General features: G+C 41.1%; 2 protein-coding genes and 2 long non-coding RNA genes across 5 annotated transcripts; all 4 read left to right on the top strand.

The window, feature by feature from the left end:
* Positions 1-5,796: 5,796 nt before the first annotated feature.
* On the top strand, positions 5,797-16,073 carry LOC142950131 (B-cell receptor CD22-like). The gene is made up of 9 exons (XM_076092030.1): positions 5,797-5,818; positions 6,496-6,765; positions 8,368-8,628; positions 8,751-8,844; positions 8,972-9,029; positions 9,314-9,391; positions 14,410-14,509; positions 15,258-15,521; positions 15,742-16,073. The coding sequence occupies exons 1-9, from the start codon at positions 5,797-5,799 to the stop codon at positions 16,071-16,073; spliced, it is 1,479 nt and encodes a 492-aa protein (XP_075948145.1).
* On the top strand, positions 11,451-14,408 carry LOC142949943 (uncharacterized). Its single transcript, XR_012954117.1, has 3 exons — positions 11,451-11,672; positions 13,821-14,171; positions 14,300-14,408. It is a non-coding gene; the product is annotated as an uncharacterized LOC142949943 (long non-coding RNA).
* A 729-nt stretch (positions 16,074-16,802) lies between the features above and the next one.
* On the top strand, positions 16,803-19,385 carry LOC142950059 (uncharacterized). Of its 2 annotated transcripts, none has more exons than XR_012954124.1 (4): positions 16,803-16,896; positions 17,011-17,071; positions 18,098-18,273; positions 18,394-19,385. It is a non-coding gene; the product is annotated as an uncharacterized LOC142950059 (long non-coding RNA). The 2 variants fall into 2 exon arrangements; XR_012954125.1 differs by having other exon boundaries at positions 18,388-19,385.
* Positions 19,386-20,561: 1,176 nt separating this feature from the next.
* Positions 20,562-24,053, top strand: LOC142950058 (uncharacterized). Its single transcript, XM_076091965.1, has 8 exons — positions 20,562-20,671; positions 20,808-20,949; positions 21,176-21,280; positions 21,701-21,788; positions 22,252-22,270; positions 22,464-22,538; positions 23,562-23,664; positions 23,755-24,053. The coding sequence occupies exons 1-8, from the start codon at positions 20,595-20,597 to the stop codon at positions 23,947-23,949; spliced, it is 804 nt and encodes a 267-aa protein (XP_075948080.1). The 5' UTR covers positions 20,562-20,594; the 3' UTR covers positions 23,950-24,053.
* Positions 24,054-26,982: the final 2,929 nt, after the last annotated feature.

Raw genomic sequence — 26,982 nt, 5'->3', positions numbered from 1 at the left:
ACACGTTGCATGTTTAGCCTGGAGTCATGAATTCAGTCTTTAGGGGTAAAGAACAACAGAATAAAGCCGTCAGCTGAGGCCCATCTAGTTGTTCCAGGACCACTGCAATAAGGAGATGGACTTCACATGAAGTTGTTCTATGAAGGGTGATAAAAAGCTCCAACTGTACGCTCTGTTTATTTTGAACAAACTCTGGTTGTTTTAATAAGGAAGTGAGGACATAATTGACCTTTTTCCATCATTCTGTGAGCAGCTGTGATCTGCTTTTATGACCAAAATAGATATCAGTCAGTGTCGAGCTCACCGATAAACACATTGCATTTCCTGTGACTCCTTCACAATAAATGTCAACTGTTTTGCCAGTTAAATGCTTTTAATGTGAAGCTGCAGCAGGAAATGTTCAGTTTGCATTAGCAGTAACTTAATGTCCCAACAGACACCCAGTTCGTAATACTGCAGATATTTAAATATTGCAATACTTTCATCAGTGTGTTACCTCATTCAGCGATCGATGGTGACTTATATTTGAGATAATTGCTTTAAGACATCTGCATGAAGCATCACAGGTTGATCAACTTCAATAATAAAGAAACACGATTGTGTTACACTGAAATGAGAAAAACTGGTATCACCTAAAACCACCATGAAATCTTTAGTAGTTATATTTATCACCAAAATGTCAATATTTAACATTTCCAAGTAGTAGTAGTATCTGTAGTAGTTACAGAGGTATGTTGGTAAATAGTAGTGGCTTTAGTTTAGTCACTGAGGTAGTTAAAGTAGTACTTGTAGTAGTAGTGGTATTTCTACCATAAGTAGTAGAATGGTTGGTGTACTACTGGACTCATAATAATGACTCTATTAGCTGTGAACACTGGACATGAAGGACGTTTCCTGCAGATCTGTGCCTCACTGCTTTGCTGTAGTTTTAGAGGCTCTGTGTTTCCATGATTACAGGGTCGGTGAGATAGAGAGCGTCCGGGTTCTTCATGAGCGTTTCTGTGCCTTCGTCAACTTCAAGAATGCCAATATTGCTGCCAAAGCCCTGGAGAAGCTGCAGGTGAGTGAGGTGCAGGTGAACGAACCCGACGTGACGTTTGTCCTCGTCGATGTCTCGGTGTACTTTACGGTGCCGTGTCCTCCTGTCCAGGGCGTGGAGCTGGGGAGCTGCAAGCTGGTGATGAGGTACCCAGAGCGCTGGACCCAGCGCACCGTGTCCCCCATGCAAAGGATCAACGCTGCAGGACCACAGCAGAGCTCAGCAGCCGCAGGGTACCGAGCATCTCACTCTGAACCTGGATCTTTGTGGTGCTTTGTTTCAGAAATGTCCTCCCTCTGCAGATGAACACTTTGGTTCCTTACAAAGTCGAGGATTCTATCACCAGCTTTCACGTCTTTGAGTTGCTTTAGGCGTCAGAGATTAGTATTAAAGGGACCGGTCACCCCCAAAATCATATCCTGTTGCGTTATTTATCTTTCTAGATGGTTTTGGTGTGAGTTGCCTCTTGTTGATGGAACTCAGCTTGTGGTGCTTAAAGCGGTGAAAACAGTTGAGAGACATTTGGAAAAACTCAACAGCAATGTCTCTTTTCAGAAATCTCCAACACTCGGCATCTCACACCTAAACAATCTGGATTGACTAACAGCACTGCGGGTTAGAGGAACATTATGTGATTTTGATTTTGGGGTGAACCCGCCTTTAAGTTTTGGTTAAGGTTAAGGTGAGGATTAGACATGTCGTGAGACATTTTAGGTGACGTATTGGGAAGATTATGATCATTGATGATCCTCGCAAGATAGACATCCAAAAAAAACAACGCTTTAGGAGTTAAACATGAAACATGAAACTTTTAAAACTCTTTGTTAAAATAAAAGATAAAATAGTTGATGCTGATTTTGAATAAATAAAAGCATTGTTTCTCTCTTTTTTGCATTTGCACTGTGAACTGTTCTTTACATTTAAGGTCAAATTAAACTGAAACCTCATTTAGTGACTCAAACTACATTTCAGAAAATCCCACTTCCTTGGAGCAACGTCCATCGACACCAATCAGTGACTTAAAGACTATAATCACAGTGTAACACAGAAGTGCACTGTTGGCATCATGTATTGATGTTCATTGTTTCTGAATGTGACGCGGGGTCCTCTCCTCTGGTTCTGTCCACGCAGGTCCAGACGGTGCGCACCAATAAGCGGAGACGAGTGCTTCTACTGGCAGACCACAGGCTGTTTCTACGGCGACAAGTGCCGCTTTAAACACGTAGCAGACCAACAAGGTCGAGACAAGAAACCGTGGCAACCTTAACCGTGTCCCCTCCCAACCCCAGCAGCACCAGGGCTCATGGGAGAAGGAAGCAGGAACGAGGACGGGAGGACGGGAGGACGGGAGGCCCGAGAACACCGACAGCTGAACGTGTGAGACGGAGAGAGTCGGATACGGTTTGTGTGTGAGCGCTGACGTCGGGGGTTGTGACTCGGACACCATGAGGAACATTACGGCGCCCGGAGCTCAAGCTCAGAAAAGACTAAGTCACATGATACTGCAAAACTTCTGATGTAAGAAGGTCCTCAAAGGAATTGAATTCATTGGAAGTGAGGCGTCTCTCAGCTCCATTTGGATCCTAAAAACCCTGATGAACTCCAGGTGTCTGCATGGAGATCCCTGATCTGTGGGAAGTACGTCATCTGTCATCAGAAGGGGTTTATTTGGACGAATGTGTTTGGTTGAACCATATTGGAAAACCAGCTCAGTGACAAACTGTATCTCTTGAACACCACTGTTGAACTGCTTTAAAGGTCCAGTGTGTAGGATTTTGGGGGATCTTTTAACTGAAATGTAATATTCATAACCATCTTTTCATTAGTGTAAAATCCCCTGAAACTAGCAATTACTGTGTTTTCATTAAGCTTAAAAGGAGCGCTTGATATCTACACAGGGAGCAGGTCTTCTTCACGGACTCCGCCATGTTTCTACGGCCCAAACACTGACTCCAGAGAGTCTTTGTTCATTTTTATGTAACCTGAAGGTAACCGTAGTTCTTCAACGGACGGGTATTCAGTTTGATGCAATCTGCAACCTCACCACTAGATGTCACTAAACCCTACACACTGGTCCTGAAGTCAAGAGTCATTTTCATATAGTATTTGAAATGTATAAATATTTGGACAAAAGAATAAATAAATAAAACCCACATTTCAGTTAGTCTCGAAAATCCTGACTTCACACACACAGAATCACACTCTTTTTGTTATGATGACATATGTTTTTAGGCCAACAGGAAGTTAACCTCAACAAACAGCCAATGGGATTCTCTCATTTGATTTTGGAAATATTACAGAAAATGAACTCTGTGGCAAACAAACGTTTATGATGCGTACAGGTTTTGTTCAGCTACTGGATCTGTTGATTGTTCAAAAATAATTTGCCAAACTCTGGTCACAACAGACACAGGAGGATTAAAAACACGTATATACAGTATACATATGTATATATGTATATGTTTATATCTCTAACTGTAATTTTTATACAACATAATTTCAAGAAGTTCATGCATCGTTTGCAAAACAACAGCAAGAATGTTTTCTTCATTTCAACTTGAGGGTTTTCAGTCATTGGTCTGTTCATGCATACTAATAATGTGAAGAGGAAGGAAGCCAGGCCGGTTTTAAACAGCAGCGTTGAACCAACACCAGAAGACACAAGCTGACTTCAAAGACAACACCCTCCTTTTTAAAGTAGAAATGTTTGTGGTGACTTACTGACATAAAGTGTTCCTGATCTACCTGCTGATTTAACAGAGAGGAGCAGCTATGAGTTCAACAGCAGCAGCCGCTGGATTTGTTGTCTTCCTTCTCTCTGTACAAGGTACTGTACATCTACATTTATATTGTGAGGCCGTTAGTGCTCCTCAGGACAACAGAGGAAGCTGTGTTTTCAGTTCATAAACACATCTGATGTTATAAAATGTGGTGCAACATTGACTTTTCTTTCTTTAGATTGAAGTGTTTACAGGACGACCAACACAGAGCTGTTTTTAACAGCAGCAGCATCTCTGTACACTTGTACCTTAACATCATAAACTGTATGAACTGAAGAATCGTGCTCCATTAAAGACAGTAAAGTTGTGTTTATGTGGATGAAAGTAATGACTGTATGAACATTAACATTATCTCTCTCTGGAACTTCCTCTAATCGTTCAGCGTTTCATTCGACCACATTTAGAGGCTGTTAGCTCTCTGATAGCATATTTAATACAGGAACTATAACATGAGTGCGTATCATGTCTTTCAAGTCACACAACATACTCACTGTAGGAGTTGCAAAGTCGACAACAAAACTTAAAGTTGCACTAATGAAAGTCTTTATATAAACAATGACATAATGATATAAACAGACACTTCAATCATAATTCAGCTGAATGGATAGAGCTCTTTCCCCACGGATGGTTCGGAGGTCTAACCCTAATAAAAAATAAAACAGAGTATATATGCGCGTTATCTCGTCTCCTCTCCCTTCACCCTCCCCCTCGCAGATGTTGTTGGCCGCTGCACCCACCAAGGCCAGGTTCCCAGCCTTTCCGTGGGAAGAGGGTTAGGTTGGTATAGGCAGGTTTAAGCAATACAAGTTATAACTAAACGAACCATATGATAAATTTCCACAACATGTTCGTGTTGACTTTTGAAAGCCATCACCAGTCAAATGCTTAAAAGATGCCATCTGTCAGTGATCTGTTATCTACATCACACTATTCTCTCACTCCTCAGTGTTCTGCATCTCTCTACAGTTTCCATTCACTCTGCAGCAGCTGACCACAGACAGAGAACCACAGAGCAAAGAAGACTCTTTATCTCATGAACTGCACCCTTCTAATATTTAAACTTCTGCTGTTTGATCTTGTTCACTGTGTTTAAGTTGACAGGTTCAATACATTGCTGTTCCTTCCAACTGCAGAGATCATGTGTACATCGTTGACTCTTTCTTTACTTCACTACTAATGAGAGTGTGTCCTCTGATGTTGCTCTGAGTCTGACTGTGGTTCCTGATGTGCTCTGTGTTTCAGTGATACAGAGTCAGGATGACTGGGGAGTGACTTACACTCCTACTGAGGTCTGTGCTGTAAAAGGATCAACAGTAAAAATACACTGCAGCTACACATACCCATCTAGAATACTGCACCGTAATATCAGCAACACATTCTGGTTTAAAGAGAAAGATGGTAAATCTGTGAATCTGAGATCAGACTCTGAGTATTCAGGTCGTGTGCAGTACAGATGTTATGAGAAGAAGTGCACTCTGATAATCACAGACCTGAGAGAGAGCGACTCAGCTGAGTACAAGTTCAGGTTCAGAACAAACCAACCAAGAGAGAAATATACTGGTTCACCTGGAGTCACTCTGTCCGTCACAGGTAACATTTTAATTCACATGTTAATCATCTCCAAATGTTCAACATCTAGAAAACTAGAATATAAATGTTTTGTGTGAATGTTGACAGTTTAACAAAATAACATTTCTGATCCTTCTTCACACTTCCAGGTCTCCAGGTGGAGGTGAGCAGATATGATTCTACCAGGTCGAAGCTGAAGTGTCTCAGCAGTTGTGTTCTGCCTTATTATCATTCCTACTTCTGGTACAAGAATGGACATTACATCAACACAGGATCTTCTTATTCCGTCTACTTTGGTTCATCAGACAGCTACTCCTGTGCTGTAAGCGGATTTGAGGATCAGCGTTCTCCTTCAGTGTGTAAGTTTACTCCACTGTGTCAGCCTGTGGAGGTTCAACAACATCTCATATGGCGGCACCAGACTGGCACTGTATGTGACTTTAGAGGAACCAAAAGTATGAAGCACAACATTCCTCAGGAGGTAGAGCTGTGGTCCACTAACCAGAGGGTCGGTGGTTCAATCCCTGGCCCCTCAGTCTACATGTAGAAGTGTCACACACACACTGACTCAAGAATACAATTATAATCACAGCTGTCAACACACTGAAGTCTTCTAAGTCTTAAAGTAGACACAGCTGTTTATTTATGAATTAATGGTGTTATTAAAAGAAACAAAAAGAAGAACTAGAACTAGTAGAAGAAACTGGATAAAATAATATGATTTTCATACAGTCTGTTTAGCTGACTCAGCTGAATTATGTACAGAACATAACTAGAAGTGATCAGCCAGCTGGGTGAAGAAACAATCAATAACTCCCTACAACAGCTAGAAGTGAGAGGACAGACTCAGCTAACGACACAAGCAGCATCTAAAGAGAAGAATGTGTGGAGTTGTTGAACATTACAAATGATTAAAGGCTTCTTATTGTCAGTTTACACCAGCAGGAGTCTCACCTGAGACAGCTCCAGGATCAGCACTCTGGACAGCTGCTGTGATACATAATAGAGATAGTCTGAAACAAACAAACTGAAATATTAATTAAAATGGTAAATATTCTATGATAACACATTATAATCTTTAAGTATGTTTATTCTTTTCTCCTCCAGATGCTCCAAAGCTTCCCTCTGTGTCAGTGAGTCCCTCTGCTGAGATAGTGGAGGGCAGTTCAGTGACTCTGACCTGTAGCAGTGATGCTAACCCAGCAGCTAACTACACCTGGTACAAGGAGGATGAAGATCCAGACCCTCCTCCTCTCAGTGGAGAACCTCAGCTTGTCTTCAGCTCCATCCAGTCCTCTGACTCTGGACAGTATTACTGTAGAGCTGAGAACCTGCTGGGGACGAATAGATCTGAATTCATCTCTATTGATGTGAAATGTGAGTGAAATAGATTAACCGTTGGACTCGAGATCCCCCCACGGGGGGCTGTTTTAGAGTGTGCAGCATTCAGCGTGTCGTAGAAAGTATTTTTCATAAAGAAATATGATTATTGCTCCAGACATATTAAATATCGAATTAACGGGAAAAGTCCGAGCAACATCATCATACCAGCCATTGTAAACACTGCAAACACAGTTATACATGAACTAATATCATATCTGGAAGATATCTAGAAGATTTGCCACAATTTTGGCCAAAAATCGACGACCTATGCTCTCTGTATGGATCTCTCATCACGGAGCAGGATCGCACATGGCGGATGAACACATGCAGGAGGGGCACGATTCGACCTGGAAACGCACAGCGGCGTCCAAATTACTCTTTCAAACCGTTCAAAAGTTATGGGTATGCATGCCAACATCAGCCACAGGTCACGAGAAAAAACAATTGGGTAAAAAAACTTACGTTTTGACGGTTTTGGCGATTAAAAACGGATTTATTCCAGCGGATTTCTGCACAGCTCTGCCCGCCATGTTGTGCTGCATGTCTGTGAGTGAGATCAATGCGCTGGCGGAATGAATGACAAAATGGCAGACGATTCTGTGGGGTGGAGCAATCCATGTAGAGAGGGGGGTTCGCCCAGCATTTTGCGATTTTTAGTCAGTAAACAGACCCGGATACGATCAAACACCCCTGCATGGCTCTCGTTGGACTATCCCACATCTAAAAATGTCTCACACGAGTAAATCGGCCTTACCAGGGTCACATGACACACATTATGAGCCATTTATTGTTATGAATGACAGATATGACACATCATAACTGCTCAAAATTATTTAAAAAATCTTTTTATCCTCCCTAAAAGTAACCGATATGAGAAAACTCTTAAATTATAAAAAAAACACTGTATTTTTTGAACAGACAATAACAATAATTCAGCTGAATGGATAGAGCTCTTTCCCCACAGATGGTTCGGAGGTCTAACAACAAGGAATAGTTTAACAGAGTATATATGCACATTATCTCGTCTCCAACCCCTTCACAGATGTCCGCCTCTGCCTGCCGATGCATCCAACAAGGCCGAGGTCAGAGCCTTGGTATTGTTTTCGTGGGAAGAGGGTTTAATTGGTGAGATCAGGATGACACGACAGCAAGCCAGACATGAAAATACCTTCGATATGATAGCATTTATTATTTAGGTTTAAATGAGTCTGGTTGGCCTTGTCTGCATATGTTCAGGTTTAAGCGATACAAGTTATAACTAAAAGAACAATATGATACATTTCCACAACACTTTTAACTTCTACAACCGGGTTCATACCATCATTGGTCATGAAAAACATAAGAGACGGTCAAAATAACACTAATATCTTATAATGTGGCGTCATCCCACAATGTGAGAGGAATTTTGAGTTACATTTTGTTGTGATGCATGTGGGAGGCCACAGAAACGGACCACGAAGAGGAAACGTGTTTCATGTTCAGGTCTATTAGTGGTTACTTTAGCTTTCTTTAGATTTCTACGTTCACATAGTAACCACAGTACAATAACTGGCCTCTACACAAAGATTCATAAGTTGTCTCTCTCTTCTCCTCCAGATGGTCCAAAGCTTCCCTCTGTGTCAGTGAGTCCCTCTGCTGAGATAGTGGAGGGCAGTTCAGTGACTCTGACCTGTAGCAGTGATGCTAACCCAGCAGCTAACTACACCTGGTACAAGGAGGATGAAGACTCACCAAAAGCATCAGGACAGATCTTCATCATCACTGACTTCAGAGCTGAACACAGTGGGAGTTATTACTGTGAAGCCCAGAACATGAGAGGACGTAGTAACTCCACCTTACATCTGACTGTTGTATCAGGTGAGTTTCTTCATGACACGAATCGTCTGATTAACAAACAGCATCGTCTGATAAGTTTATTCATGAATCAAACCGTTCTAATAAGGTAAAGTGTTGTTTATCTAATAACTGTCTGTCTCCAGTTCTAGATAAAACAGCAATGATCATACGTAACACCAGGTTGACTCTGGCGGTTGTGATTCCGATTTCTCTGCTTCTCTTCTGTCTGTGGAAGAGGTAAAACTACAAGAACTAATCCTCACTGATCTTTCACTTTGAATACTTCCTTTAATAGTTTTGGAGTTGTCATTAAATGTTTAATTCATTCATTTGTGGTCTTTGTATGATGTTGGATTCAATCCAGGAAGAAGAAAGCTCTGAGCTCCACCACTGAACCACATGAACCCATAGAGACTGTGGAGGTGAGAGAGACATTTGTCCTCAGTGACAGAACTCACCAAAGGGTCATTGTTTGTTCTTATTATGAGGTCATCAAGATAATTAACACCTAACTTTATTAGTAATCTTTATTTTTATGAACCACCTATGTGTATTTACCCTCAAACATTTTACAACCACATTTACTACAAATGTTCTTCTGCTGTCAGACGTTCAGGTTTCATACAGCTGAAAGCTCGACAGTCAGTTGTATCTGAAGTCCATCTGTGAGGCCTTTGACTCTCATCTTGTCGTCTCTCTCCATCAGTTGGACTCTGATCCTGAGTATGGGAACATCTCAAACGCTGCAGCACAGACAGAAGACTCAGAGGAGCAGGAAGACCGGGTGTGAAGGTCAGACAGGTTTCAGTCTGCTGCATCGGGAAAATAAAAACAACTCAGAATAACTTCCTACTTCCATTTCTGAGAAATAAGTTCATGTGGTTTTCTTCAGATGCAGTTAAACCAGAGGGAGACTCACCTGGATGGAGACAGAGAGAAGTGCACTGAAGTGGACCTATTGACCTTCAATATACTAAGTTATTATCTGAGGACTTATAGTTATATAGTCTAACTATAGTTTTTGTTTTATTATCTTAGCTCTTGAATCGCTCTTTTTAATTGTATTTAAATGTTCTTTTATTATTCATTTCTTTGCACTTTGTGATGTTTTATGTAAAGTGCTTTAAATTTCCTTGTAGCTGAAATGTGCTTTATAGATAAACTTGCTTTGACATGTCAGTTTTCGGTAACAGCGACATGTAGCAGAATATTCATAATGCATGCTTTATGTACCTGTGCAGGTGCATTATACATGTACATGATTTAACTTTAATATAATAAATGGCTTTTATGAAATACTGATTGTCATCACGTCTGTCTGAGCAGATAAATCCATTAAAGTCTGTTCAACTCAGTTATTGAAGCAAAAACATACCTAAATACAATAAAAGTTACCACTAGATAATGACAGTTGTATATTTAAACATAACATTTCAGAAAACTTTAAATACAAACAATAATAGTCTTAATGTGAGTAATAAACTGGTGTAGTTTGATGGTGATATCTATGAGTTAATTATTTGACCCTATTCACCTGTAGTGTCTCCACTTAAACATTCTCGAGTACATTTTTGATCCAATGAGTGAATGAGGTGAGTTTTATTTTGTCGTCTCTCCTCAACAGTTAGACTCTTGTCCTGCGTGTGAAGACGTCTCAGACTTAAAGACGTCACAATTAAAGGAATCGTGAACTCAAAAATCAGCATAAAGAGAATGACGGTACTCAGCTTCCGTGATACATCATGAATATAAGTTCGATAATTTAACTTCAGATTAGATTTAAAACGCCACCAAAGTTTGGAAAAACAGGGAAAACTTCTAAATGTGATATTAATAAATTAATTCTCAATCTCAGGGTTGCTACGGAGTTCTTCTCAAGGTGTACAGGGAGCGATTATTTAATACACACACAAATCAAATGATCAAGTTCTTTATAAGTGAAGTATTTATTAGACTAACTGCATCACTAAACTACTAACAATAATACCATCGTTAGAATAACCGATAAAACTAAAACGTGAACGGAATGGAATGATGAAAGATGCAATGAAATAACGATGAACAACAAATAAATGAATGGGATTGCATGTAACCAGGTAGAATCAGTGACTCACACCTTTGATCACTGTCTATCAATTAAATCTGTCAATTGACATTTTTACATTAAATTTAGTTCAAGAGATTTATGTACTGCCCGCTCCCCCCCTCCGGGGGTAAGATCGGGAGGGGAGAACGTCTCCCCCTAAGACTCCAAACTGAGACTAGGATTCAGGTACATGTTAATATGCATCCAGACTCAGTTTCCTTAAGTCGTTATTTTACAATTGGATGTGTCCCTGTGTCCCTCAGGAACGTAGACGTTCGTCAAAAATGTTGGGTCATAAAACCTTGTAGGTTCAGCCTTAACGAAGACTTATAGTTCATAAATCGGGTTGAGTGTCAAGATTGACCCCAAATCTTATCTCGAGTCGGTCCAGGCACTTGGTAACATGAGAGTTCATCCATTAAGTGACCTATAGTTCCTGAGAGCAGTCTCTGGACAACGTTTATCAGTTCAGATTGTGTCTTTATTGTTATTATCACATATCCGTGGACGTTTGCTACACTATAATGTATATGATTGTAGTTCAAGACCTTTGTGGTCTCTACAACATGACTCCTACTGCCTTTAGTGATCACCTGTCTTTTCCTCTACGAGATGGTGACGAGATGACTCCCCGTCATTTCAGCTGCGCAACTGCAGCACAAACGGCTGCAAGATTGACTTCTTCATTGCCGCTTATGTATTTAGAGGCCTCAATGTGTTGATGCACATTTTAACGTAAAGAGGAAGGAAGCCAGGCAGGCGTTTTAACAGCTTGATAACTGTTTAACATAACTGAACCAACACCAGAAGACACGAGCTGACTTCAAAGACAACACCCTCCTTTTTAAAGTAGAAATGTTTGTGGTGACTTACTGACATAAAGTGTTCCTGATCTACCTGCTGATTTAACAGAGAGGAGCAGCTATGAGTTCAACAGCAGCAGCCGCTGGATTTGTTGTCTTCCTTCTCTCTGTACAAGGTACTGTACATCTACATTTATATTGTGAGGCCGTTAGTGCTCCTCAGGACAACAGAGGAAGCTGTGTTTTCAGTTCATAAACACATCTGATGTTATAAAATGTGGTGCAACATTGACTTTTCTTTCTTTAGATTGAAGTGTTTACAGGACGACCAACACAGAGCTGTTTTTAACAGCAGCAGCATCTCTGTACACTTGTACCTTAACATCATAAACTGTATAAACTGAAGAATCGTGCTCCATTAAAGACAGTAAAGTTGTGTTTATGTGGATGAAAGTAATGACTGTATGAACATTAACATTATCTCTCTCTGGAACTTCCTCTAATCGTTCAGCGTTTCATTCGACCACATTTAGAGGCTGTTAGCTCTCTGATAGCATATTTAATACAGGAACTATAACATGAGTGCGTATCATGTCTTTCAAGTCACACAACATACTCACTGTAGGAGTTGCAAAGTCGACAACAAAACTTAAAGTTGCACTAATGAAAGTCTTTATATAAACAATGGGTCAAAGGACTTTATGATGACAAAAGAGTTTCCTGTAGTAACAAAGCCACAGTTCAACTCAGCTCTACAGTGTTTTAGTGTGTTTTAGCTCTTTGGCACACAACTCGACTGTTTTATTTAATTCTCACTGCTCTTATCAGCCATGTTCATAGCAGACTATTGTGTTGACTGTGATTATTGACTTACATTCATTAAATGTCCAGAAACACAACTCTAAATAAATGCTTGTGTTGTTCTGTATCTGCTGGTTTTGCAAATAAGGACCAAATCAACTGTAAAATAAGACAATATGTCCATGTTGTCTTTACAGCTTGTTGTGCTGCATCTCTTTGAAGTCATTTTCTGTCTCATTGTGGATGTTTTGCACCTTTTTGAAGTAGTTTTGTGTTTCCTTCTTTGCAGTTTGAGTCTCTTTTGGTTCACGTCTCTTCAAATGACATTTTGTAGGTGAAGGCCAGAGGGTTCCCCTGACACTTACAGACCCTGGGCCTGTGCCCAATTGACACATTCTTTGATGCATCCATGATTGTAGCTTTGACAAACTTTGTGTTTGAAACAAAAATAAAACACAAAACAAATGTGTGGACATACGTGCAGAGACACACCTGTCAATGAGGAGCCATGTAGGTGTAACATGCAGGATGTTCAGGCTATTCCCCCAGATCTTCCAACCAATTAGACTCTAGTGCAACAACAACAAAGACTTGAACCTTAAAGAGTTCAACCTGCAAACACAGAACAAGCAGAGAGCTCTGCTGCCTGGAGCTGAACTCTCTCACTATTTTTGTCTGTTTCTTTTTGCGGATTAGGGAAGTGTTACGATTAATGAATTCACTGCCAGATGCTGCAAATTTAGATTTTTGGTAAGAGCACTTGTGTTCTGTGGTGGAAAAAAAATCTTTTTAACCTCTCTGTGAGAAATAATCACGATGGACCTTCTTGAAGTATTAAAAACATATTTAATGAACCGACACTTCAATCATAATTCAGCTGAATGGATAGAGCTCTTTCCCCACGGATGGTTCGGAGGTCTAACCCTAATAAAAAATAAAACAGAGTATATATGCGCGTTATCTCGTCTCCTCTCCCTTCACCCTCCCCCTCGCAGATGTTGTTGGCCGCTGCACCCACCAAGGCCAGGTTCCCAGCCTTTCCGTGGGAAGAGGGTTAGGTTGGTATAGGCAGGTTTAAGCAATACAAGTTATAACTAAAAGAACCATATGATAAATTTCCACAACATGTTCGTGTTGACTTTTGAAAGCCATCACCAGTCAAATGCTAAAAAGATGCTATCTGTCAGTGATCTGTTATCTACATCACACTATTCTCTCACTCCTCAGTGTTCTGCATTTCTCTACAGTTTCCATTCACTCTGCAGCAGCTGACCACAGACAGAGAACCACAGAGCAAAGAAGACTCTTTATCTCATGAACTGCACCCTTCTAATATTTAAACTTCTGCTGTTTGATCTTGTTCACTGTGTTTAAGTTGACAGGTTCAATACATTGCTGTTCCTTCCAACTGCAGAGATCATGTGTACATCGTTGACTCTTTCTTTACTTCACTACTAATGAGAGTGTGTCCTCTGATGTTGCTCTGAGTCTGACTGTGGTTCCTGATGTGCTCTGTGTTTCAGTGATACAGAGTCAGGATGACTGGGGAGTGACTTACATTTCTACTGAGGTCTGTGCTGTAAAAGGATCAACAGCGTACATACACTGCAGCTACACATACCCATCTAGAATACAGCACCATGATATCAGCAACACATTCTGGTTTACTAAAGAGAAAGATGGTGAACCTGTGAGTCTGAGAACAGACTCTGAGTATTCAGGTCGTGTGCAGTACAGATGTTATGAGAAGAAGTGCACTCTGAGAATCACAGACCTGAGAGAGAGCGACTCAGCTGAGTACAAGTTCAGGTTCATGACAAACCAACCAGATGAGAAATATACTGGTTCACCTGGAGTCACTCTGTCCGTCACAGGTAATATTTTAATTCACATGTTAATCATCTACAAATGTTCAACATCTAGAAAACTAGGATATAAATGTCTTGTGTGAATGTTGACAGTTTAATAAAATAACATTTCTGTTCCTTCTTCACAGATCCAGGTCTCCAGGTGGAGGTGAGCAGATATGATTCTACCTGGTCGGAGCTGAAGTGTCTCAGCAGTTGTGTTCTGCCTTATTATCCTTCCTACTTCTGGTACAAGAATGAACATTACATCAACACAGGATCTTCTCTTTTCGTCATCTTTGGTTCATCAGACAGCTACTCCTGTGCTGTAAGCGGATATGAGGATCAGCGTTCTCCTTCAGTGTGTAAGTTTACTCCACTGTGTCAGCCTGTGGAGGTTCAACAACATCTCATATGGCGGCACCAGACTGGCACTGTATGTGACTTTAGAGGAACCAAAAGTATGAAGCACAACATTCCTCAGGAGGTAGAGCTGTGGTCCACTAACCAGAGGGTCGGTGGTTCAATCCCTGGCCCCTCAGTCTACATGTAGAAGTGTCACACACACACTGACACAAGAATACAATTATAATCACAGCTGTAAACACACTGAAGTCTTCTAAGTCTTAAAGTAGACACAGCTGTTTATTTATGAATTAATGGTGTTATTAAAGGAAACAAAAAGAAAAACTAGAACTAGTAGAAGAAACTGGATAAAATAATATGATTTCCATACAGTCTGTTTAGCTGACTCAGCTGAATTATGTACAGAACATAACTAGAAGTGATCAGCCAGCTGGGTGAAGAAACAATCAATAACTCCCTACAACAGCTAGAAGTGAGAGGACAGACTCAGCTAACGACACAAGCAGCATCTAAAGAGAAGAATGTGTGGAGTTGTTGAACATTACAAATGATTAAAGGCTTCTTATTGTCAGTTTACACCAGCAGGAGTCTCACCTGAGACAGCTCCAGGATCAGCACTCTGGACAGCTGCTGTGATACATAATAGAGATAGTCTGAAACAAAGAAACTGAAATATTAATTAAAATAATAAATATTCTATGATAACATATTATAACCTTTAAGTATGTTTATTCTTTTCTCCTCCAGATGCTCCAAAGCTTCCCTCTGTGTCAGTGAGTCCCTCTGCTGAGATAGTGGAGGGCAGTTCAGTGACTCTGACCTGTAGCAGTGATGCTAACCCAGCAGCTAACTACATCAAGTGGTACAAGGTTGGAATTCAACACCATCTCAGTGACAATTCTAAGCTCGTCTTCAGCTCCATCCAGTCCTCTGACTCTGGACGGTATTACTGTAGAGCTGAGAACCAGCTGGGATGGAGGATGTCTGAATACATCAATGTTCATGTGAAATGTGAGTAAAATACAGGTAATAAGGAGCAGACACAATCAATCTGTCAAATTGTTTGCTCTTTATCAAAAGGAGCACTAAACATGAAGTAGAGTTTAGGCTTAAAATGTTCAACAAGAAACCTACAAACTGGTGAGTTTTAAAAAGTTAACTTTTATTAAGCCTGTGGTGTCTAAATAAAGATTCTATTGATCAACTTATAATAATCTATATTCATTTCCAGATGCTCCAAAGCTTCCCTCTGTGTCAGTGAGTCCCTCTGCTGAGATAGTGGAGGGCAGTTCAGTGACTCTGACCTGTAGCAGTGATGCTAACCCAGCAGCTAACTACACCTGGTACAAGGAGGATGAAGACTCACCAAAAGCATCAGGACAGATCTTCATCATCACTGACTTCAGAGCTGAACACAGTGGGAATTATTACTGTGAAGCCCAGAACATGAGAGGACGTAGTAACTCCTCCTCATACCTGGTTGCTGCGTCAGGTAAATCATACATGAAGGGTATTCACTTAGACATTATCTTAACAATCCAGTTAAGCAAACGCCTCTTTTAGCTCATTTCTGTAACCAGTGTAGCATTAAAGCATGGTGGAATTAGCAAGCTTGCTAATTAGTCAGCCGTATGCTAGTTAGCTAGCTTGTTTGCTAATTCCACCATGCTTTAATGCTACACTGGTTACAGAAAATAACCAAAGCAAAGTTGTAACTCATCCGTTGATAGCATTGTGCTTTCTTACACTGTAACAAGAGTGTGTGGATGAAGCATTAAGTATTATAGTATTTTTTGGGGGGGTAGGTTGTTACTCCAAAATGGCCGCCGGTCTCATCCACCTACGTTGTTTTGAATGTGAATGTCCGTTCTACTCGTGTTTTATTTCTATGTGATGTTCAACTCAACTGCTTCACACTCGCCCTGGAAGTCACAAATGGATAAAGAAGTTTATCATCTGCATAGAACAGATCCTGAGGTTCTAGAGATTCTGTTACACTTTGTTAAACGTCTTGTTTTTGTCCTGTTGGTAACTCCTTAATTCATCTTCCATATGTAATATATATTTTTTATATTTTCTTTCCTATATAGCAAATTTGGACTACAATCTAAATTTCAATGTGCAACCCTGTCGTACAGTGACAAATAAAACCCTTGTAACCTTGTAAGATACATTTCATATTATGGGGCAAGAAAAACAAGCAAAAGTTGAGGTTATACGTCTTTATTTAGAATGCTTCTGTCTGAATATAATCTTCTTGAAAATGATCAGTTTCTAATTGTTCTGATTGATCAGTTTCTCCAGTTTCATTGACAGCAGTAGCTGTTGGATCAACCGCTGCTATTTTCCTGGCTATCATAATCCTCGCTGCCTTCCTATTGATTAGGTGAGCAGTTCAGCTTTACTGTGATTATATTCAGTAATGCATCTTACAATCGCTCAGTTGTTGACTAACTTTATTTGATGATTCATATCTTTGTTCATTTATTGTTCTCTCCAGAAGAAAGAGGTCCTCGACACAAACCAGCCAGTCTGGAGACGGACCAGACGACAGCGCTCAGGTGAGGAAGAAGAGCTCAGGTGTCTCTAAGACTTCACTTTAAAGCACGTTTGAATAGTCATCATGTCTTCTTCAAGTCTTCATGTCCCTATTTGGATACTGTCATCATTTCCAAAATGGTGAACCTATATGTGCATGTCACACCCTGGTTTTCTTGATTTTTTTGAAATAGACTAGACTTTGGTTTGAGCATATTTGTAATAAATGACACTGTGTGTACATTGCCCTTCTTAGTTTAAACACTAGATGTCGCTGCCATTTTGAACAACTGCTCTACATTTATTACTATGAAAACATTTACTTCAGTTTATCAGGTAAACATGGCGGAACTAAAAAGATGGAAGATAGCAAGCGAGTGGCAAAAATGATGTAAAGTCAGTACTCTTTCACTGAAGTCAAGAGGAAGTGTGTTACTATAAAACTAAACATCAGTCCCACATTTCATACATTTGTACAAATGTTGTTTTCTGGTCTAGAATCAGTGATTTTCTTGCAGTGTGACTGGTTGAAAACGACACATTTACTGTTGTTTGGCTTGTGACTCCTTCTGGTTTTCTATATACGACCCACAATCAAAGACGTTTGTCCACCCCGGCTTTATCCAGCCTTTCTCTGTCTTAAACTATGAGGTGCTGAGACAGAGACACTGTTATCAACACTGTAGGTGATGTGGCTTTGGCCCTTTCATTGTTGGGGGATTTACAGGTCTCCATCCACAGATACATGTTAACAGTTTGTTGATGAAGGGAAACTTCATGAACCTCTGCTGGTGACCAGGAGGTATTACAACGACTAAAAGAGAACTCAAGACCTGTGGTTCACTTTTTGACTTTGAATCTGAGGTTTGATGCCACAACATGAGAACTTTGAATGAATGTTGACGAAATAATTGCAGAACAAGCCCCCCCCCCCCCCCCCCTCCCACCTTTAACCCTGCAGATGTTTTACTATCTGGTCATTTGTATTACAGGCCAACAACAAATGTACTTATCCAATAGGTGCTTAATACTCTTGTTTATTGGTGCAGAGCTCACCAGCGGAGCAGCAGGAAGAGCTTTGCTATGCCAGCGTGAGCTTCTCTAGAAACCAGGAAGATCTTCTCTACTCCAACATCAGGCCAGCTCGGCCCCACAGACGCAAGGAGGAAGAGGAGGACGTGGAGTACACAAGGGTCAACTTTAAGAGTGCCAGTGCTGCCAACGAGTGAATCTGTTCAATCTGTCTCTGCTGCACGACGTTTGCAGCGGTCGTTGCTTTTATTGCTGTTTAAACCTGTTCTTAGTTAATATTGTGAGCTTTACTGTTTGTCATTCACAGGTCAAGATGTCAAGAAGCTGTGGGTGATTTATCTGCACTGTACAGCACAGTCAGCAAACAACCAAGAGCATGAACACATCACGGATCTGTGCTCTGTTACTTTACAGTGTTGAAGCAGATTAAACACACATGGATGAATGTTAGGTTTGACTTACTGTATTAACCATCGTTAAGACTTCCAGCAGAGAACTAGTATCAGTGAACCAATGGGTGGTCAGCTTGTGATTTATAAATAGCCTTCTAATACAGAATTAGCTTAAAAATGTTACTAAGGAGTAATATCTTACTGCCAGTTCTAGAAAAGCATCTTATCAAGTACATTTCTCTGTAAACAGTCTTTACTACTCTCTGCTCTGCTGTTCTTTTTAGATGAATTACATGTTTTTGTTTAAAATATTGCCAATATTCTTTCGCTCATTTTCTTACTTCAGGTGCATCACAAGTAAGTGTTTTGTTTAAATACTCGTCTCTCAACTTAAAGGTGCAAAATTGGACATTCAGAGCATTAATATAGCATCAAACAACTATTGTCTATGTGAAGATATAGTGGAGTAATGTCAACCTGAGCAGAGAATGAAGTCACTCTCTCTCTCTGTGTGTTGATATCGAGCCGGGCCGGCAGGATGTGAACTTCAGTGCATTTTAGTGCATTTGAGCGCGTCCCACTGGTTAAGTAATCAGCACCGCTCTGCACTGCTCTCAAACGGCGGTTACAGCTGATAACACCGTTCCAAGCTGAACATTGTTAGCTCTGTCAGCACTGTTGTTGTTGTGTGAACCTGTTGCACCCTTGTTGCCATATTGAGAGGCGTGCGGAGGCGATCCTTCAATCATACATTTGTTCTGAGTTTGTAATTCAGCACCTTTAAATGTTTTTTTACAGTGTGGTTTTGTACTTTTATTCTCTGGCTACAGTTTGTTAAATGTATGTGATAGTACTGATTTGTATTGTTTAAATAACTTGATATTTGATTAAATAAAGATATTCAGTCAGTCAATTGTTCCAGCTGTCAACATGTTTATGCTAGGTGGTAAAAGTTTAACTACGGGGAACCAGCTCCCTTATAAGAGACCTTAGCTCTCCTGAACATAACAAAAGTTTAAGTTTGACATCTCAAAAAAGTGTGAAACCATCGACTCTGAATGTCACGATGTTAAGTGACAGCAAAGCTGTTATCAGACACCATGAGAAAACCCCAAAACTAGCCTCTACTGAAGCCTCCACCGGTCATGTGACTCTCACCTTGCAGGTCATAGCGGTCTGTTGAGAGTCTCAGCAGATGGAGTTCTCAGGATGCTGCCTTCTATCTTTCACCCTGTTCACAATGTTTACTGAGGTAATAAATCAAGAGAGAAGTAGAGTCACTTTCTCATAGACTTCTATACAACCGGAGGAGTCGCCCCCTGGTGGACACTAGAGAGAATAGAGGGATAACATGGTTCAACTGATGTTTCAGAAGAGGAGGGGCGAGTCTCTGACAGGTGAATCGATGTCTGACCTTTAGATACACGTTGTGCCCTTTTAATAACTAATGAAGAAGATAAACACGTATTTACGTTGTTTAGGTTAATTCAGTCCATCAGATTCCAAATATTGTGTGAATTTCATATTTCATTCTGACTTTTTTAAGTTCTCATCTCATCCTCCAATACGAATGAGTAGTGTTAATTAACCTGAGACTGTCAGACCTAAAGGGACTTCTAAAGGGACCCTGGTGCTCTGACACACTACCGCTTTTGTCCACAGGGGTCGCCAGAATCAACACTACATGAAAGTTCCACGTAGTAGCTTTAATATGTTGTGTTGAGGCAAAGTTTCAATAATAGATCAGGGATAGATGTTAGCTGTTGTTAGTTAGTCGTTAAAACTTTACTGAGACATAAAACCACAGAATAACTTCAGGTATTGTCTACTGACATTGCTGCTAATGCAAAGTTTTAAATGCTGGTTCACCCAAATTACAAAAACATATTTTGTCACATTCCATAATACCTCTGCGCTCAAAGCTGTGAAAGATGTTCCTTTTCATGAACAAAGCTCTGGTTACTAAGAATAATTCACAGAACACACTGTCGGTAAAAAGTCCTCATAGTTTAAATGTGTGTGTGTGTGTGTCTGTGTGTGTGTGTGTGTGTGTGTGTGTGTGTGTGTGTGTGTGTGTGTGTGTGTGTGTGTGTGTGTGCTTTCTCCAGTGCAGGGCATTCAGATGTTCGAGCAAGGCCAGTACATCCAAGCGGTGGACATGTTCACAGAAGCCATCTACTGCAACCCCAAGGACCACAGGTGACATATGACCTCTGACCTGTGCAGCTCAGCGACAGTGACCCTGTCCTCTCCTGATGGCACCCCACCTTCATCCTCCTCCTCCTCCTCACATTCACTTTGGTTTGACATCAGTGTCTCTACGCGACTCCCACAGGTTCTATGGAAACCGCTCCTACTGTTATTGGTGTCTGGAGCAGTACTCGTCCGCCCTCGCAGACGCTCAGAGGTCCATTCAGCTGGCTCCCGATTGGCCGAAGGGGTACTTCCGTAAGGGGTGTGCTCTGATGGGGTTAAAGGTCAGCTCACAGCAGACAAATACGTTCCTACAGAACATTAGATTTTGCAGTTTGTGATTCAGCATTTGGACTTAAAATGTATCTTATTACAATATTTATTTTTTTAAAACACCTGCGTAGTGTAAAAAATGATGTGTGTGTGCGTGTGTGTGTGTGTGTGTGTGTGTGTGTGTGTGTGTGTGTGTGTCTGTGTGTGTGTGTGTGTGTGCGCGTGTGCGCATTCCAGCGGTTCAGTGAAGCAGAGGCGGCCATGGAGCGGGTGTTGAAGTTGGATCAGCTCTGTAAGGAAGCCTCCAGTAAACTCCTCTCCTGCCGCGTCCTGCAGCTCACGGTGAGGAGAACCGAGGCGTCCATCAAGAACTTCATGAATTGAAGTGAACTGAAGCGTGCACATAAAACCAGGAGCTGAAATCAGTCCAGTTCCAGCTTCCGGCTTCTTTCTTTTGTATTTGTGTTTATAATTGATTTAAGAACATGATATCAACATGTTAAATCCAAACCAAATGAACTGTGGTGAATACAGACGTGTGGTTAGCTGGCTGTTAACAGGTCAAGAGGGACCAACAGTCTGGACGTACAAGAGCTGAGATTGTTTTCTAGCTGTGATGACCAGGTTGAGGCGGTCGGTTAGAGCCGAGCGTTGTCCTCGTCTAAATGTCGATGACGTGTCGTTCTTGAGTGCATTTGAAAAAGAAAAGAGACGTTTCCATGAGGTGACTTTAACGTTCTTACCTCTTGACTTTCCCTGTAGGAGCTGGGCTTCGAGGAGGAGCAGAGTGAAGCGCTGCTGGAGAAGTTCACCACCGTTCAGGCGGTCGTCACCTCACCAGAGGCCCAAAGTAAGAGCTCAGCCGCAGCCCCGCTTGTGTCCACACGGGGGCAGCACCGCTCTCTGTTCCAGTCACGTCACACATCAACAGCAGAGACCGGCAACACTTATGTGTAAAGATTATTAAATACATGGACAGTAAGATATAAACGATCTATTATGAACAGCACACTGCTGCAAAGAAAGGGGCAGAGAAATATGTAGTTTACAGAGTAGAATATATTCAGTATATTGGATATGAAGATGTATCAGCAGTCTGGACTAAAGCAGACATGCTGCATGAACTGTAGAGTCCAGTGGGAGTTTATTGTTTATTGATATGATGTTACAGTAAGTAAGTGCTGTGTCAGCACATTAGTGTACTTTACAGCAGACCACAGTGGTTCATCGTTGTAAATACATCTCATTGATGCTCTGTTTTTGTTGTTTTGTCTTTCCATGATGTCTACTTCCTGTCTCCTCTTTACTTCCAGCACTGAAGGACCAGAGTGGGTACGTGTCTGTAATAGACAGTAGTTTAACAGTATCATTCTAAACATGACGCAAATCAATCCTCTCTTCTTTTTATAGTTGTTCTTTTTAAATGTTATCATACGTACGCTGCGTGTAGTAAAAAAATGATAATATAATGCAAACATGAACTTCTTTGTTCTCTCCTGCTGACTTCCCTCTCTCTGTCTTCCAGGAGCTGTCGCTCTCTGTGGGTCGGGAACATCACATTGGAAGTGACAGAGAAAGACGTCTTGGACGTCTTTAAAATGTAAAAACACTGAACGTGTGTGAGGACACGTTGCATGTTTAGCCTGGAGTCATGAATTCAGTCTTTAGGGGTAAAGAACAACAGAATAAAGCCGTCAGCTGAGGCCCATCTAGTTGTTCCAGGACCACTGCAATAAGGAGATGGACTTCACATGAAGTTGTTCTATGAAGGGTGATAAAAAGCTCCAACTGTACGCTCTGTTTATTTTGAACAAACTCTGGTTGTTTTAATAAGGAAGTGAGGACATAATTGACCTTTTTCCATCATTCTGTGAGCAGCTGTGATCTGCTTTTATGACCAAAATAGATATCAGTCAGTGTCGAGCTCACCGATAAACACATTGCATTTCCTGTGACTCCTTCACAATAAATGTCAACTGTTTTGCCAGTTAAATGCTTTTAATGTGAAGCTGCAGCAGGAAATGTTCAGTTTGCATTAGCAGTAACTTAATGTCCCAACAGACACCCAGTTCGTAATACTGCAGATATTTAAATATTGCAATAGTTTCATCAGTGTGTTACCTCATTCAGCGATCGATGGTGACTTATATTTGAGATAATTGCTTTAAGACATCTGCATGAAGCATCACAGGTTGATCAACTTCAATAATAAAGAAACACGATTGTGTTACACTGAAATGAGAAAAACTGGTATCACCTAAAACCACCATGAAATCTTTAGTAGTTATATTTATCACCAAAATGTCAATATTTAACATTTCCAAGTATCTGTAGTAGTTACAGAGGTATGTTGGTAAATAGTAGTGGCTTTAGTTTAGTCACTGAGGTAGTTAAAGTAGTACTTGTAGTAGTAGTGGCTCTGTTATAGTCACACAGGTAGTTAAAGTAGTACTTGTAGTAGTAGTGGTATTTCTACCATAAGTAGTAGAATGGTTGGTGTACTACTGGACTCATAATAATGACTCTATTAGCTGTGAACACTGGACATGAAGGACGTTTCCTGCAGATCTGTGCCTCACTGCTTTGCTGTAGTTTTAGAGGCTCTGTGTTTCCATGATTACAGGGTCGGTGAGATAGAGAGCGTCCGGGTTCTTCATGAGCGTTTCTGTGCCTTCGTCAACTTCAAGAATGCCAACATTGCTGCCAAAGCCCTGGAGAAGCTGCAGGTGAGTGAGGTGCAGGTGAACGAACCCGACGTGACGTTTGTCCTCGTCGATGTCTCGGTGTACTTTACGGTGCCGTGTCCTCCTGTCCAGGGCGTGGAGCTGGGGAGCTGCAAGCTGGTGATGAGGTACCCAGAGCGCTGGACCCAGCGCACCGTGTCCCCCATGCAAAGGATCAACGCTGCAGGACCACAGCAGAGCTCAGCAGCCGCAGGGTACCGAGCATCTCACTCTGAACCTGGATCTTTGTGGTGCTTTGTTTCAGAAATGTCCTCCCTCTGCAGATGAACACTTTGGTTCCTTACAAAGTCGAGGATTCTATCACCAGCTTTCACGTCTTTGAGTTGCTTTAGGCGTCAGAGATTAGTATTAAAGGGACCGGTCACCCCCAAAATCATATCCTGTAGCGTTATTTATCTTTCTAGATGGTTTTGGTGTGAGTTGCCTCTTGTTGATGGAACTCAGCTTGTGGTGCTTAAAGCGGTGAAAACAGTTGAGAGACATTTGGAAAAACTCAACAGCAATGTCTCTTTTCAGAAATCTCCAACACTCGGCATCTCACACCTAAACAATCTGGATTGACTAACAGCACTGCGGGTTAGAGGAACATTATGTGATTTTGATTTTGGGGTGAACCCGCCTTTAAGTTTTGGTTAAGGTTAAGGTGAGGATTAGACATGTCGTGAGACATTTTAGGTGACGTATTGGGAAGATTATGATCATTGATGATCCTCGCAAGATAGACATCCAAAAAAAACAACGCTTTAGGAGTTAAACATGAAACATGAAACTTTTAAAACTCTTTGTTAAAATAAAAGATAAAATAGTTGATGCTGATTTTGAATAAATAAAAGCATTGTTTCTCTCTTTTTTGCATTTGCACTGTGAACTGTTCTTTACATTTAAGGTCAAATTAAACTGAAACCTCATTTAGTGACTCAAACTACATTTCAGAAAATCCCACTTCCTTGGAGCAACGTCCATCGACACCAATCAGTGACTTAAAGACTATAATCACAGTGTAACACAGAAGTGCACTGTTGGCATCATGTATTGATGTTCATTGTTTCTGAATGTGACGCGGGGTCCTCTCCTCTGGTTCTGTCCACGCAGGTCCAGACGGTGCGCACCAATAAGCAGAGACGAGTGCTTCTACTGGCAGACCACAGGCTGTTTCTACGGCGACAAGTGCCGCTTTAAACACGTAGCAGACCAACAAGGTCGAGACAAGAAACCGTGGCAACCTTAACCGTGTCCCCTCCCAACCCCAGCAGCACCAGGGCTCATGGGAGAAGGAAGCAGGAACGAGGACGGGAGGACGGGAGGCCCGAGAACACCGACAGCTGAACGTGTGAGACGGAGAGAGTCGGATACGGTTTGTGTGTGAGCGCTGACGTCGGGGGTTGTGACTCGGACACCATGAGGAACATTACGGCGCCCGGAGCTCAAGCTCAGAAAAGACTAAGTCACATGATACTGTGAAACTTCTGATGTAAGAAGGTCCTCAAAGGAATTGAATTCATTGGAAGTGAGGCGTCTCTCAGCTCCATTTGGATCCTAAAAACCCTGATGAACTCCAGGTGTCTGCATGGAGATCCCTGATCTGTGGGAAGTACGTCATCTGTCATCAGAAGGGGTTTATTTGGACGAATGTGTTTGGTTGAACCATATTGGAAAACCAGCTCAGTGACAAACTGTATCTCTTGAACACCACTGTTGAACTGCTTTAAAGGTCCAGTGTGTAGGATTTTGGGGGATCTTTTAACTGAAATGTAATATTCATAACCATCTTTTCATTAGTGTAAAATCCCCTGAAACTAGCAATTACTGTGTTTTCATTAAGCTTAAAAGGAGCGCTTGATATCTACACAGGGAGCAGGTCTTCTTCACGGACTCCGCCATGTTTCTACGGCCCAAACACTGACTCCAGAGAGTCTTTGTTCATTTTTATGTAACCTGAAGGTAACCGTAGTTCTTCAACGGACGGGTATTCAGTTTGATGCAATCTGCAACCTCACCACTAGATGTCACTAAACCCTACACACTGGTCCTGAAGTCAAGAGTCATTTTCATATAGTATTTGAAATGTATAAATATTTGGACAAAAGAATAAATAAATAAAACCCACATTTCAGTTAGTCTCGAAAATCCTGACTTCACACACACAGAATCACACTCTTTTTGTTATGATGACATATGTTTTTAGGCCAACAGGAAGTTAACCTCAACAAACAGCCAATGGGATTCTCTCATTTGTACAGGTTTTGTTCAGCTACTGGATCTGTTGCTTGTTCAAAAATAATTTGCCAAATTCTGGTCACAACAGACACAGGAGGATTAAAAACACGTGTGTATATATGTATATGTTTATATCTCTAACTGTAATTTTTATACAACATCATTTCAAGAAGTTCATGCATCGTTTGCAAAACAACAGCAAGAATGATTTCTTTATTTCAACTTGAGGGTTTTCAGTCATTGGTCTGTTCATGCATATGTAAAGAGGAAGGAAGCCAGGTCAGTGTTAAACAGCAGCGTTGAACCAACACCAGAAGACACGAGCTGACTTCAAAGACAACACCCTCCTTTTTAAAGTAGAAATGTTTGTGGTGACTTACTGACATAAAGTGTTCCTGATCTACCTGCTGATTTAACAGAGAGGAGCAGCTATGAGTTCAACAGCAGCAGCCGCTGGATTTGTTGTCTTCCTTCTCTCTGTACAAGGTACTGTACATCTACATTTATATTGTGAGGCCGTTAGTGCTCCTCAGGACAACAGAGGAAGCTGTGTTTTCAGTTCATAAACACATCTGATGTTATAAAATGTGGTGCAACATTGACTTTTCTTTCTTTAGATTGAAGTGTTTACAGGACGACCAACACAGAGCTGTTTTTAACAGCAGCAGCATCTCTGTACACTTGTACCTTAACATCATAAACTGTATAAACTGAAGAATCGTGCTCCATTAAAGACAGTAAAGTTGTGTTTATGTGGATGAAAGTAATGACTGTATGAACATTAACATTATCTACTTCCTCTAATCGTTCAGCGTTTCGTTTCATTCGACCACATTTAGAGTCTGTTATTCATTGTGATTCTCTTCCTGGTTGGTGTCTCTTTGAGTGACATGTTGTAAGTTAGGGCCAGAGGGGCCCCTGACACTTTGAGTCCGTTCAGTGATGCTCCCATGATCGTAGCTTTGATCTGTGTTACAGATAATTGATTCACTGACAGATGCTGTAAAGTCAGATTTTGTGGTTTTAGAAAAACAAATTCAATTTTTGTAAATTTAATTCACATCTGAAGTTTGTGTTTGTGTC

The sequence above is a fragment of the Anarhichas minor genome, unplaced genomic scaffold, assembly GCF_050575085.1.
Source record: "Anarhichas minor isolate MPS153535 unplaced genomic scaffold, ASM5057508v1 ptg000014l, whole genome shotgun sequence".
Lineage (NCBI taxonomy): Eukaryota > Metazoa > Chordata > Actinopteri > Perciformes > Anarhichadidae > Anarhichas > Anarhichas minor.
Note: the sequence above shows the minus strand (reverse complement) of the source record. Positions and strands in the feature narration are given on the sequence as shown.

Coding starts and splice junctions, on each gene's coding strand:
- LOC142950058 (XM_076091965.1), top strand. CDS start 20,595: ATGTTCGAGCAAGGCCAGTACATCCAAGCGGTGGACATGTTCACAGAA. Junction 20,950..21,175: donor GTGCTCTGATGGGGTTAAAG/GTCAGCTCACAG, acceptor TGCGCATTCCAG/CGGTTCAGTGAAGCAGAGGC. Junction 22,539..23,561: donor GTCTTGGACGTCTTTAAAAT/GTAAAAACACTG, acceptor CCATGATTACAG/GGTCGGTGAGATAGAGAGCG.
- LOC142950131 (XM_076092030.1), top strand. CDS start 5,797: ATGGCGGCACCAGACTGGCACT. Junction 5,819..6,495: donor GGCGGCACCAGACTGGCACT/GTATGTGACTTT, acceptor TTTCTCCTCCAG/ATGCTCCAAAGCTTCCCTCT. Junction 9,030..9,313: donor AACCCATAGAGACTGTGGAG/GTGAGAGAGACA, acceptor TCTCTCCATCAG/TTGGACTCTGATCCTGAGTA.